Source organism: Leucoraja erinacea, chromosome 39, assembly GCF_028641065.1.
Source record: "Leucoraja erinacea ecotype New England chromosome 39, Leri_hhj_1, whole genome shotgun sequence".
Taxonomy (NCBI): Eukaryota; Metazoa; Chordata; class Chondrichthyes; order Rajiformes; family Rajidae; genus Leucoraja; species Leucoraja erinaceus.
In genome coordinates this window covers 8,567,971-8,582,493 of record NC_073415.1, presented here as the reverse complement: position 1 = coordinate 8,582,493, position 14,523 = coordinate 8,567,971, and the positions used below count along the sequence as shown (strand labels likewise).

Here is a 14,523-nt window from a genome sequence, read left to right as displayed (position 1 = left end):
CTGTTACCTGTGGCCCCACCTTGCTGTTACCTGTGGCCCCACCTTGCTGTTACCTGTGGCCCCACCTCACTGTTACCTGTGGCCCCACCTCACTGTTACCTGTGGCCCCCACCTTGCTGTTACCTGTGGCCCCACCTCACTGTTACCTGTGGCCCCACCTCACTGTTACCTGTGGCCCCCCCTCACTGTTACCTGTAGGCCCCACCTTGCTGTTACCGGTGGCCCCACCTCACTGTTACCTGTAGACCCACCTTGCTGTTACCTGTGGCCCCACCTCACTGTTACCTGTGGCCCCACCTCACTGTTACCTGTGGCCCCACCTCACTGTTACCTGTGGCCCCACCTTGCTGTTACCTGTGGCCCCACCTTGCTGTTACCTGTGGCCCCACCTTGCTGTTACCTGTGGCCCCACCATTACCTGTGGCCCCACCTTGCTGTTACCTGTGGCCCCACCTCGCTGTTACCTGTGGCCCCACCTTGCTGTTACCTGTGGCCCCACCTCGCTGGTACCTGTGGCCCCACCTTGCTGTTACCTGTGGCCCCACCTTGCTGTTACCTGTGGCCCCACCTTGCTGTTACCTGTGGCCCCACCATTACCTGTGGCCCCACCTTGCTGTTACCTGTGGCCCCACCTTGCTGTTACCTGTGGCCCCCACCTTGCTGTTACCTGTGGCCCCACCATTACCTGTGGCCCCACCTTGCTGTTACCTGTGGCCCCATAGACTGTTACCTGTGGCCCCACCTTGCTGTTACCTGTGGCCCCACCTTGCTGTTACCTGTGGCCCCTCCTCGCTGTTACCTGTGGCCCCACCTCACTGTTACCTGTGGCCCCACCTTGCTGTTACCTGTGGCCCCACCTCGCTGTTACCTGTGGCCCCACCTCACTGTTACCTGTGGCCCCACCTTGCTGTTACCTGTGGCTGTTACCTGTGGCCCCACCTTGCTGTTACCTGTGGCCCCACCTCGCTGTTACCTGTGGCCCCACCTTGCTGTTACCTGTGGCCCCACCTCACTGTTACCTGTGGCCCCACCTTGCTGTTACCTGTGGCCCCACCTTGCTGTTACCTGTGGCCCCACCTTGCTGTTACCTGTGGCCCCACCTCACTGTTACCTGTGGCCCCACCTTGCTGTTACCTGTGGCCCCACCTCACTGTTACCTGTGGCCCCACCTTGCTGTTACCTGTGGCCCCACCTTGCTGTTACCTGTGGCCCCACCTTGCTGTTACCTGTGGCCCCACCTCACTGTTACCTGTGGCCCCACCTTGCTGTTACCTGTGGCCCCACCTTGCTGTTACCTGTGGCTGTTACCTGCAGCCCCACCATTACCTGTGGTGCCAGCTCGCCGTTGGTGATGATTTTTGCTATCAGGCCCCACTTCCTGTTGGTGGTGGCGTTGTGCAGCATTTTCTCCCGCAGAAGCTCGCCCACCGAGATGTAGATGAATCCGTAGCACTCGGCCATCTTCATGCTCTGTGTACCCTTGCCGCTGGCTGGACCCCCTACAGAAGGAGGGAACGAGAGAGCGAGAGAGATAGAGTGAGCGTCAGAAAGGAAAGAAAACCTGAAGACACACAAGCCAAGGATGATTATGTGTAGGAAGCAATTGCAGAAAGAGTCATAGAGTGATACAGTGTGGAAACAGGATCTTCATCCCAACATGCCCACACTGGCCAACAATGTCCCAGCTACACTAGTCCCACATGCCCGCATTTGGCCTATATCCCTCCAAACCTGTTCTATCCATGTACCTGTCTAACTGCTTCTTAAATGTTGGGATAGTCCCAGCCTCAACTACCTCCTCTGGTAGCTTGTTCCATACACCCACCACCCTTGTGTGTGAAAAAGTTACCCCTCAGACTCCTATTAAATTTATTTCCCTTCACCTTAAACCTCTGTCCACTGGTCCTCGATTCCCCTACTCTGGGCAAGAGACTGTGCATCTACCCGATCTATTCCTCTCATGATTTTATGCTCCTCTATAAGATCACCCCTCATCCTCCTGCGCTCCAAAGAATAGAGTCCCAGCCTGCTCAACCTCTCCCTATAGCTCACACCCTCGAGTCCTGGCAGATGCTGGTTTAAACCGAAGATAGACACAAAATGCTGGAGCAACTCAGCGGGACAGGCAGCATCTCTGGAGAGAAGGAATGGGCTAACCTGAAACATCACCCATTGCTTTTCTCCACAGATGTTGTCTGACCTGTTGAGTTACTCCAGCAATTTGTGTCTAGCCTGGTCTGTGTGATGGACTGGGCCACATCGACAACTCTGTGCAATTTCCTGCGCTCTTCCTCGGCGATGAACTTACCGATGACGAGGATGACCCTTGGCCTGGGCTTTGCGGGGTCAAACAGCACGTACTCCTCGATCAGTTCGTCCGTCTCCGACAGGTCTGTGTCGCTCTCGATGGAGAACTGATGGATGGGGGGCAGCCGGTCATAGCGGTCGTGGGCCAGGCTGTGGCTCTCCGACAGCACTGGGGGTGGAGGGGACACAGGGACACTCACAGTCAGAGCACAGTAAGCAACAAGTCACAGCCTGGAGGTGGTCAACCTCTCCACTCCTGCTCTCTGACCTCCATGCCCTGCTCTCTGACCCCATCCCCATCCCCTACTCTCTGACCCCATCCCTGCTCTCTGACCCCATCCCCCCTCTCTGACCCCATCCCCCCTCTCTGACCCCATCCCTGCTCTCTGACCCCATCCCCTGCTCTCTGACCCCATCCCTGCTCTCTCTCTGACCCATCCCTGCTCTCTGACCCCATCCCCTGCTCTCTGACCCCATCCCCTGCTCTCTGACCCATCCCCTGCTCTCTGACCCCCATCCCCCTGCTCTCTGATCCCCCCTCTCTCCCCATCCCCCCTCTCTGACCCCATCCCTGCTCTCTGACCCCATGCCTTGCTCTCTGACCCCATCCCCTTGCTCTCTGACCCCATCCCCCCTCTCTGACCCCATCCCTGCTCTCTGACCCATCCCGGCTCTCTGACCCCATCCCTGCTCTCTGACCCCATCTCATTCTCCATGACCCCCATGCCTTGCTCTCTGACCCCATCCCATCACTCTGCTCTGACCCCATCCCCTACTCTCTGACCCCATGCCTTGCTCTCTGACCCCCATCCCCCCTCTCTGACCCCATCCCCATCCCCTGATCCTCTGCTCACCCCCATCCCTGCTCTCTGACCCCATCCCCCCTCTCTGACCCCATCCCCCCTCTCTGACCCCATCCCTGCTCTCTGACCCCATGCCTTGCTCTCTGACCCCATGCCTTGCTCTCTGACCCCCATCCCCCCTCTCTGACCCCCATCCCCCTCTCTGACCCCATCCCCTGCTCTCTGACCCCATCCCCATCCCCTGCTCTCTGACCCCATCCCCTGCTCTCTGACCCCATGCCTTGCTCTCTGACCCCATGCCTTGCTCTCTGATCCCATCCCTGCTCTCTGACCCCATGCCTTGCTCTCTGACCCCATCCCTGATTTAGACTTTATAGATACAGCGTGGAAAAAGGCCCTTTGGCCCATCCAGTGCATGCTGACCAGCAGTTACCCCATGCACTAGTTCCATTCTACTCACAAAGGGACAATTTACCATTTACCGGAGCCAATCAACCTTCAAACCTGCGCGCCTTTGGAGTGTGGGAGGAAACCGGAGCACCCGGAGGAAACCCACGCGGTCACAGGGAAAACGTACAAACTCCGTACAGGTCAGGATGGAACCCGGTTCTCTGGCGCTGTGAGGCAGCAACTCTACAGCCGTGTCACCCCTTCCTTCTGACCCCATTTCTTTCTGTTACTACAGGCCGACCATCTCTTGCCCACCAACCCCAGCCACCCTCTCACTGTACAATTCCCCACCTTTGACAGTGTAGCTGGGCTGATTTGCATTCAGCTCCAGGCATTTGTACGCCCACATAATTCCACTAAGATTCAACTTAAGCCCACAGCATCACTTAAACAAACGTGAATTTTTATCTTCAATGGCCAGTGTTAAATGGCAACATTCCACTTTTGTTAATGTAAAAGGTGTTGTCACATTTTAATTTTCCTCTTGCCGCTTCAGCAATGTGTTTCCACTGTTATAATCTGACTTTGTGTCACCTTCAGTTAATTTGACTCAAAACTCATAAGGTCTGTCACTCCCCAGAAATCGGACAAACCTTCCAGATGCTTCTACGATCCCCGTGTTGGATGGACGAACTTTATAAACATAGTGCAATCAATTATAAAGTTCAAAAAGTCATGGGAGCAGAAAGGCTTTTGGCACAATCGCCTTCATCGGCCCTAGCAGGGATGGGGTCAGAGAGCAGGGGATGGGGTCAAAGAGCAGGGATGGGGTCAGAGAGCAAGGCACATTACGCCAATTTTGGCCTCCCTTCACTGGCTCCCAGTGCACTTTCGAGTTCATTTTAAAATTATTTTATTTGTTTTTAAATCATTGAATGGCCTCGCCCCGCCTTACCTCTCTGAGCTGCTCCACCTATATGCTCCTACCCGGTGCCTCAGGTCAGCGGATCAGCTGCTCCTTGAGGTACCAAGGTCTAAGCGGAAGCTCAGAGGGGATAGAGCCTTTTCTGTTGCTGCCCCGGCACTCTGGAACACCTTGCCGCTGCAGATCAGACAGGCCCCTTCACTGTCAATCTTTAAATCCTCCCTAAAAACTCACTTTTATTCACTGGCTTTCGACACTGGCTGAGACATTGTTCCTGTTTTAGTGCTTTTAATGTCTTTTAATTTTTACTGTTTTTATAGTCCTGTCGTCTTAATGGTTTTAGTAGTTTGTAATAACTTTTTGTTGACTTCCCATGTACAGCACTTTGTGGTAACTGATGTTGTCTAAAAGCGCTTTATAAATAAAGTTATTATTCTTATTATTATTATTATTATAGTATTAAGCAAAGATCCTATAACGGAGCAAGATAGACCACTCCTGCTAAATGCAATGGGCTGACGTGTAGTACGCAGCGGAGCGGAACGTGGGCCTTTTTGTCATCCATTTCAGTAACCCAACCCAACCCGACCCGACTCGCAGTGTAATCAACGTTGCGGGGGAACAGTTTGCGTTAATAAATTATAATTTTGAAAATGAGGAGAAGATTTTTACCAAAGAACTTTCATTTTTACGAGAATGTTTCCGTAACCGGCTTCCGTCTCCGCACTAGTATCTTTGCTCCGCCACGGGATCTTTGGTGCGGAGACGGAAGCCGGTTACGGAAATGGGGCCAAAAATTACCCATGGATCTGCCCATGACCGTACAACGTCTTTTTCATCGAGTGGACCATCTTGCTCGCTGTAGGATCTTTGGTATTAAGTACAGGAGTTGGAAGGTGATGCTGCTGTTATCTACGAGGTTGGTGAGGCCACATTTAGGATATTGTGTTCAGGTTTGGTCACCATGTTGTGTGAAAGATGTTGTCAAGCTGGAAAGGGTACAGGGAAGATTTACGAGGATGTTGCCAGGACTCGAGGGCCTGAGCTATAGAGAGAGGTTGAGCAGGATAGTGTTCTGCATCAGAGAGTGGTCAAAAACGCTCCCCATCCCATCAGCTTATACCAGCCTTGTCATCCACTCTTGTGGACTCCCAGCTGGTCTTCTGACCAGGGGGGTGGCTTAGGGTGGGTGTTCATAAGTGATAGGAGCAGATTTAGGCCATTCTGCCCATCAAGTCTATTCCGCCATTCAACCATAGCTGATCTATCCCCCCGTCTTAACCCCATTCTCATGCCTTCTCCCCATAACCCCTGATACCCGTACTAATCAAGAATCTATCAATCTCTGCCTTAAAAATATCCATTGATGGCCTCCACAGTCTTCTGTGGCAATGAATTCCACCCTCTGACTAAAGATATTCCTCCTCATCTCCTTCCTAAAGGAATGTTTTTTTTTTATTCTGAGGCTGTTGTAGAACAAACATCATTGCTGATTTGATCCCTGTCTAGTTTTGCTGATGCGGCTCAGGTCCTAGACTCTCCCACAAGTGGAAACATCCTCTCCACATCCACTCTATCCAAGCCTTTCACTATTCTGTGCGTTTCAATGAGGTCCCCCCCCCCTTCATTCATCTAAACTCCAGCGAGTACAGGCCCAGTGCCCTTGACTCACTGACATGGATAGAGAGGGCAGTGGGAGTTACCACTTCGGTAGAGGGCTCTCCTAGCCTGGCTCCCGCTGACAGGAGGCAATGCCCGCCGCTCCTGAGCGATGAAGGTATCCCATCGAACCCGCTCCAGTCCACCGATCTCCTTCACTTTCTTCAGGCAGTTCTCCAGGTACTCAATAGGTTCATCAGGGCGGTGGTACATGAGGCCCGTCAACATACTCTGGGGAAGAAGCACACAGGGATCAGCCTGGCACTAACGCCCGACCCAAGAGAGTCCGATAGAGGATCGATGGCACCTCGGTCTCCAACTCTCCCACTGCTAACAAATAATTACCTTTCATTGACCGATACTTCATTGTCACATGTACTTGGTACAGTGAGATTCTCCCCCTCCCCCAGTCCCTCTTCAGATACTTATGCGGCTCAAATAATCAGTGGGATCAATGATCACTTGGGTGAATAATCAACAAGGAATTAATAATTGATGTGGAATCAAATATCACACCACATGATTAACAGCATGGAATCAATAATTATTCGAGATCAATAATCAATGTAAAATCAATAATCAATATGGAGTCAAAACTGCATCACGTGATTACCAACATTGAATCAATAACCACTTGGAGTGAATAATTAATGTAGAATCAATATTTAACATGGAGTCAAATATCACATCACATGACATGGAATCAATAATAGACACAAAATGCTGGAGTAACTCAGTGGGACAGGCAGCATCTCTGGAGAGAAGGAATGGGTGATGTTTCAGGTCGAGATCCTTCTTCAGACTGAGGGGTCTCGACCCGAAATGTCACCTTTCCTTCTCTTCAGAGATGCTGCCAGTCACGCTGAGTTACTCCAGCATTTTGTCTCTATCTTCGGTGTAAACCAGCATATGCAGTTCCTTCCTACAACATGGAATCAATAATCACGGGATGAATAATCAGCATCGAATCAATAATCAAAATGGAATTTTAAAAAATGCATCACATGATTACCAACACAGAATCAATAATCAATTGTGATCAACAATGAATATAGTATTGATAATCAATTTGGAGTTAAAAACTGCACCACAGGACTGACCAACATGGATTAATTAATCACATGTATAAATAATCATCAAGGAATCAATAACTGACAGCATTGATTTTTAAGAAGCCACTTTTGAAATCTTTTAATAGCTTTGAAAGGATAGCAGATATTTTACATTAAGAGGATTTGCTAACGATCAATGTTGTCCTCTGACTTGCCATCAGGCACAGCGCTGCTGGCAGAGACTGGACTTATTCTGCTTGGAATGCTAATATGCTGAGTGTGGAGGTGTTTGTTCACAGAAGTGTGATTCAGAACACTCCCCACCCTCCACCCACCCCCACAGTTATTCAACCAAGAAACTCACCCACTCCCTCGACAACAATAACAACAACTCCTGTCTACGGGGCACCTTAAAAGCTAGATTGGCACCACATACACCAAACATAAGTATTAACAGCACCTCATATTTCAGTTTACAACCCAGCAGTATAAATATTCAGTCTGAAGAAGGGTCTCGACTCGAAACGTCACATCATCTCTCCAGAGATGATGCCTGTCCCGCTGAGTTACTCCAGCATTTGGTGTCTATCTTTGATATAAATATTGACTTCTCTAACTTCAAGTAACCCTTGCTTTCCCTCTCTCTCCATCCCTCCCCCATCCTAGTTCTCCAACCAGTCCGACCGTCCTCCTGATTACATTTTACATTGTATACCTTGTTGTCACCTTCCCCTCAGCTAACAATGATCTATTCTACATTCTCCTTAAGCTTTATCCCCTTAGATCTCTTGGTTTTCACAACATACCGTTCCATATCTTTCATCTTCCTCTCCCCAGACTTTTACCTTGAAGAAGGGCCTCGACACGAAACATCACCCATCCCTTCTCTCCAGAGATGCTGCCTGTCCCGCTGAGTTACTCCAGCATTTTGTGTCTATCTTCTAAGTATTCCTTCCTTTTATCACCAGTGCTCCCTTGGGTAACAACTTCATAACAACTTCATAAGGATAAGGATAAGGGGGAAATCCTTTAAAACCGAGATGAGAAGAACTTTTTTCACACAGAGAGTGGTGAATCTCTGGAATTCTCTGCCACAGAGGGTAGTTGAGGCTAGTTCATTGGCTATATTTAAGAGGAAGTTAGATGTGGCCCTTGTGGCTAAGGGAATCGGGGGTATGGAGAGAAGGCAGGTACGGGATACTGAGTTGGATGATCAGCCATGATCATATTGAATGGCAATGCAGGCTCGAAGGGCCGAATGGCCTACTCCTGCACCTAATTTCTATGTTTCTATGTTTCTATAAGACAACATCTCCCCAATCCATGACAATTTTTGATTTGTACAAGTGTCAGAGGTTATGGGGAAAGGTAGGAGGGATTCAAGTCAAGTCAAGTCAGTTTTATTTCTATAGCACATTTAAAAACAACTCTCGTTGACCAAAGTGCTGTACATCAGTGCAAGTACTAACATGCTACATACAGTGCTACATAGATCAACAATACATACATAAATACATACAGACAGAGCTCCCTCAGAGGACCTCAAGAAACACTTGTGAGTAGAAATAAGTTTTAAGTCTAGACTTAAAGGAGTCGATGGAGGGGGCAGTTCTGATGGGAAGGGGGATGCTGTTCCACAGTCTAGGAGCTGCAACCGCAAAAGCACGGTCGCCCCTGAGCTTAGGCCTGGACCGCGGGATGGTCAGTAGCCCCATGTTGGCTGGCCTGAGGGACCTGGAGGTAGAATGGTGGGTTAGCAGATTTTTGATGTAGATGGGGGCAAGCCCGTTAAGGGCATTGTATACATAAGGGAGGAGCTTGAAATTGATTCAAGGGAGAGATAGATCAGCCATGATTGAATGGCGGAGTAGGCTTGATGGGCCGAATGGCCTAATTCTACTCCTATCACATGATCTTATGATCAAGTAGGGCAAGGGCATCAAGTGCACAATAATACCACCACCAACATTTCCCATCCAAGATACTTGAGACGTTACAATAGAAGGATGAGAGGCGATCTCATTGAAACATGTAAGATTGTTAAGGGTTTGGACACGCTAGAGGCAGGAAACATGTTCCCGATGTTGGGGGAGTCCAGAACCAGGGGTCACAGTTTAAGAATAAGAAGTAAACCATTTAGAACGGAGACGAGGAAACACTTTTTCTCACAGAGAGTTGTGAGTCTGTGGAATTCTCTGCCTCAGAGGGCGGTGGAGGCAGGTTCTCTGGATGCTTTCAAGAGAGAGCTAGATAGGGCTCTTAAAGATAGTGGAGTCAGGGGATATGGGGAGAAGGCAGGAATGGGGTACTGATTGGGGATGATCAGCCATGATCACATTGAATGGCGGTGCTGGTTTGAAGGGCCGAATGGCCTCCTCCTGCACCTATTGTCTATTGTGTGTAGGATAGTGCTAGTGAGCGGGGATCGCTGGTCGACGTGGGCTCGGTGGGATGAAGGATGTGTTTCCACGCTGTATCTCTAAACTAAACTAAACATCAGAAATAGAAGCTGGTCAAGGGTATGTGACCTTTCGGTTCTACTCCATTATTCATCAAGACCTTGGCTAATCTTTTACCGCGGCACTATTTGCCAGCTCCATCCCCATATAGCTCGATTCCCTTAATGCCCAGAAATCTATTGATCCCGTTTTTGAACGAACGTATGCGGCTTTTTAATAAGAAAATGGGAGCAGGGACCGGGCACTGAGCCTAGCCAGGCTGCTCCATCGGTCAATAAGAACACGGCTAATCTGCCATGTCCTCAAGTCTCCAACTTTCCAGATCTCCCTCTCTAACCTGGAGTATTGCGTACCGTTTTGGTCTCCAAATCTGAGGAAGGACATTAGTGCCATAGAGGGAGTGCAGAGACGGTGCACCAGACTGATTCCTGGGATGTCAGGACTGTCTTATGAAGAAAGACTGGATAGATTTGGTTTATACTCTCTAGAATTTTGAAGATTGAGAGGGGATCTTATAGAAACTTACAAAATTCTTAAGGGGTTGGACAGGCTAGATGCAGGAAGATTGTTCCCGATGTTAGGGAAGTCCAGGACAAGGGGTCACAGCTTAAGGATAAGGGGGAAATCCTTTAAAACCGAGATGAGAAGAACTTTTTTCACACAGAGAGTGGTGAATCTCTGGAACTCTCTGCCACAGAGGGTAGTTGAGGCCAGTTCATTGGCTATATTTAAGAGGGAGTTAGATGTGGCCCTTGTGGCTAAGGGGATCAGGGGGTATGGAGAGAAGGCAGGTACGGGATACTGAGTTGGATGATCAGCCATGATCATATTGAATGGCGGTGCAGGCTCGAAGGGCCGAATGGCCTACTCCTGCACCTAATTTCTATGTTTCTATGTTTCTATTCCCTCTGATCAGAATATCAGGGAGCATCGTCCTCACCACCATATACCTCATGGTGTCGCAGAGGCAGACTTACTGCCTCACAGCGCCAGAGATCCAGGTTCAATCCTGACCACGGGTGCTGTCTGTACGGAGTTTGTACCTTCTCCCCGTGACCCGCGTGGGTTTTCACCGGGAGCTCCGGGCTTCCTCCCACACTCCAAAGACGTGCGGGTTTGTAGGTTAATTGGCTTCTGGTAAAATTGTAAATTGTCCCTAGTGTGTGTGTAGAATGGTGCTAGATATAAATGCTGGGGGAAACTTAGCGGGTGAGGAGGCATCTATGGAGCGAAGGGGAAGGTCGAGACCCTTCTTCAGTCTCATCAAGGATAGTGCTAGTATGCGGGGGATCGTTGGTTGGCCGAAGGGCCTGTTTGCGCGCTGTGCTCTGAACTAAACTAAACTAAACCGAACCACACTTGGGGACACTGTCACGGGTCACTGGTGCTATCCACTGCCTTTGTTGAGGCCAGGGCAAAGGCTTTCACCGGCTGACAGCTATAATTACCCCGTGACTCCAAGACACTCCCTCTCTCTGTAGGTATCTGGCTCTCGACTGTAATTATTCTCGCCTCTGACACATTCCCTATGATGGGTTGCGACTGTGTCCGACCAGTTTGCTGGCTGCGTCGCTGATACAGTGAGTGTACAAATGACAATTGCCAGCCTCCAGTGCAACGCTGGAGCTCACTTCACTAAGTCACGCTTGTTCACGGTCCTCGCCGGCTTAATTGCTATGAATATCAGGAGCTGCTCACCTCCTGCCTCTTGGTAATGATGGCTTGTGCTAATTTAGTGTGCTTGTGTTGCCATGGCACCCCCGGTGCTGTTGAGGGGTGCTCGCCCTGTTTCGGAATCTTAGCCCCCGTCTCACCAGTGAATGGACAGTGAATGTTACCTGCTCCATCTCCAATACATGGGTGGATCACTGATCAATCTGACATCCGCTACCAAATAGACAATAGACAATAGGTGCAGGAGTAGGCCATTCGGCCCTTCCAGCCAGCACCGTCATTCAATGTGATCATGGCTGATCATCCCCAATCAGTACCCCGTTCCTGCCTTCTCCCATATCCCCTGACTCCGCTATCTTTAAGAGCCCTGTCTAGCTCTCTCTTGAAAGTATCCAGAGAACCTGCCTCCACCACCCTCTGAGGCAGAGAATTCCACAAACTGTGTAGGAAGGAACTGCAGATGTTGTTTAAACCGAAGACAGACACAAAATGCTGGAGTAACTCAGTGGGACAGGCAGCATCTCTGTAGAGAAGGAATGGGTGTGTGGGACAGACAGCATCTCTGTAGAGAAGGAACGGGTGACGTTTCGGGTCGAGACCCTTCTTCAGACTATTGTCTATTGTCATGTCGTGTATACCTTTGATTTTATCAGCATCTGCAGTTCTTCCTTACACACTCCGGCTGTTTGTGAGACTGGGTTTGAAGAAGGGTCTCGACCCAATACGTCACCCATTTCTTCTACCCAGAGATGCTGCCTGTCCCCCCTGAGTTACTCCAGCATTTTGTGTCTTTGTGACATCTCCTACCTGAGATAGACACAAAAAGCTGGAGTGTGGGTGTGTGCAAGAAAGAACTGCAGATGCTGGTAAAATCGAAGGTAGACACAAAATGCTGGAGTAACTCAGCATATCTGGAGAGAAGGAATGGGCGACGTTTCGGGTCGAGACCCTTCTTCAGAGAGTATCATTTATTATTAGACACCAAGAAAACCTGAACACCCGGCATACTGGAATTTTTTTTCAAGACTGTATGAAATAAACATATATCAGGCCAAATGGATCCTTCAGCTTGGTGCTTTGCTGCAAGTTTCATGATATCAGGCTCCACATGGGACAATGACAGCAGAGGTCACCTCTTGTCCCGATAACAATTCTGTTTCTTGGCTCTAAAATGTGTCAAGAAATCATGTCTCGGAACTACATGAAATTTTACACAGATTTAGATCAAATATAATTTGGAAGGAAGTCATAACTCGTCAGTGACAAAAGTTGTACATTAATTATTTAAACTAATTAGAAAATGAGATCGAATGGGGAGCTTACAGTATTTCTGTGTTGCAGTCTTTAAACCATATATTATTATACTATATATATATATATATATATGTGTGTGTGTGTGTGTATGTATATATATATATAGATATACCTGTATATATATATATTCAGTCACAGTATATACATACGCACACACACACACACACACACACACACACACACACACACACACACACACACCACTGCTATTGGACTGTAACACAGGGAGGGGGGATGAGCTAAGGTAATAGAAACTAAACACAAAGTGTGTTGGAAGAACTCAGCAAGTCAGGCAGCATCCGCGGAGGGAATTGGACAGTCAGTGTTTCAAGTTGGGGCCCCTTTTTCAATGATGAAGATACATTAGCTAGTTGAACGAAGCTTCCAGCTACCCCCCCCCCCCCCCCCCCCCCCCCCCCCTACAATCAGCCTGAAGAAGGGTCCCGACCCGAGACATCATCTGCCCATGTCCCTCCACGGATGCTGCCTGACCCACTGAGTTCCTCCAGCACTTTTTTTTTTGCTCAAGATTCCAGCATCTGCAGTTTCCTGTGTCAATAGGGAAGTGGGGATGAGAAGTCAAACAGGGGACATCTCTGGCATCTCCTGAGCACCGGCGACTGATGGAAACAGCCAGGTACAATCCTCTCCCACCAACCCAGACCGTAAAAACATTCCAGCATCACCAGTTCACATTCGCGTTCACGTTTAACATTCTGTATCGTCGCGTTAGCGAGCAGCCTCCTGTTAGATTGACAGCGTTTGTTTATTTGTGAAAATTAATGTGTTGAATCCTTACCTCGAATAGCAGAGGGATTTCCCTTTTAGAGATGTAGTCTTTCGCTTCACTGCTGCTCATCGTGACAGGTTCCAGCCCGGCTCTGCTGCCCCAGCTCGAGGATTCCCTGGTGCTGAGTGAGGTTGATGCTCCTGCTCTCTCTCTCTCCCTCCTCTCTCTCTCTCTCCCTCTCCCTCCCACTCTCTCTCTCTCTCTCCCTCCCTCTATCTCTCTCTCTCTCTCTCTCTCTCTCCCTCCCTCCCACTCTCTATCTCTCTCTATCCTCTCCCTCCCTCTCTCCTCCCCCCACACTCTATCTCCCTCTCCTCCCCTCCCTCTCTCTCTCTATCTCCCTCCTCCCCCTCCCTCTCTCACTCCCTCTCCCCTTCCCCTCCCACTCTCTCTATCTCTCTCTATCCTCTCCCTCCCTCTCTCCTCCCCCCCCACTCTATCTCCCTCTCCTCCCCTCCCTCTCTCTCTCTCTCTCCTCTCCCTCTCTACCTCTCTCCTCCTCCCTCTCTATCCTCTCCCTCCCTCTCTCCTCCCCCTGCCCCTCTCTCCCTCTCCCCCCCTCCCTCTCTCTATCTCCTCCCCCTCCCTCTCTCACTCCCTCTCCCCTTCCCCTCCCACTCTCTCTACGTTTGTCGTTCTCACTCTCTCCCTACCACTCTCCTTATCTCTCCCCTTTTATCGTTCTCTCTCCCCCTTTTCTCCTTCCCACACTCTCTCTCTCTCTCCTCCCCGTCTCTCTCTCCTCTCTGTTCTCTCACTCTCCTTCTCTCTGTCTCCCCTCTGTCGTTCCCTCACTCCCTCTCTCTCCCTGTCGTTTTCTCACCTCCCCTCTCCCTCTCTGTCAGTCTCAGTCACACACACGGGCAATCTCACTGTCACTGTCTCTCGTATTTGCTCTCTCTCTCCCCCTACACTGATCACTTCACCCTGTAACTCTCTCTCTCTGTCTGCCCCATTCCCCCACACATTCTCCCGGCCTGCCTCTGTCTCTCCCCCCTTTATTCCTCCTATGTTCTCTGCTTCTTTACCCCCCACCCCCCCCCCTCCCCCGTTCTTCTTTCTTGCTGTTTTTTTTCTCTCTCACATTCACTTTGTCCTTTTCCTCCCCCGCTTTCTGCCTCCCACTCTGTCTTTCCCCTCCTCTCCCCCT

General features: G+C 49.9%; 1 protein-coding gene across 2 annotated transcripts in view; it reads right to left on the bottom strand.

Annotated features, from left to right (window-relative positions):
• Positions 1-13,521, bottom strand: part of LOC129714523 (adenylate kinase isoenzyme 5-like) — a 52,337-nt gene extending 38,816 nt beyond the window's left edge. For both annotated transcript variants that reach the window (XM_055664188.1, XM_055664191.1), the window contains exons 1-4: positions 13,383-13,521; positions 6,129-6,315; positions 2,309-2,476; positions 1,327-1,499 (exon numbers count right to left, since the gene is read on the bottom strand). In XM_055664188.1, the coding sequence (XP_055520163.1) occupies positions 1,327-1,499; positions 2,309-2,476; positions 6,129-6,315; positions 13,383-13,442 (588 nt within the window). In that variant the 5' untranslated portion in view covers positions 13,443-13,521. The remainder of the gene's footprint in view (positions 1-1,326; positions 1,500-2,308; positions 2,477-6,128; positions 6,316-13,382) is intronic.
• Positions 13,522-14,523: the final 1,002 nt, after the last annotated feature.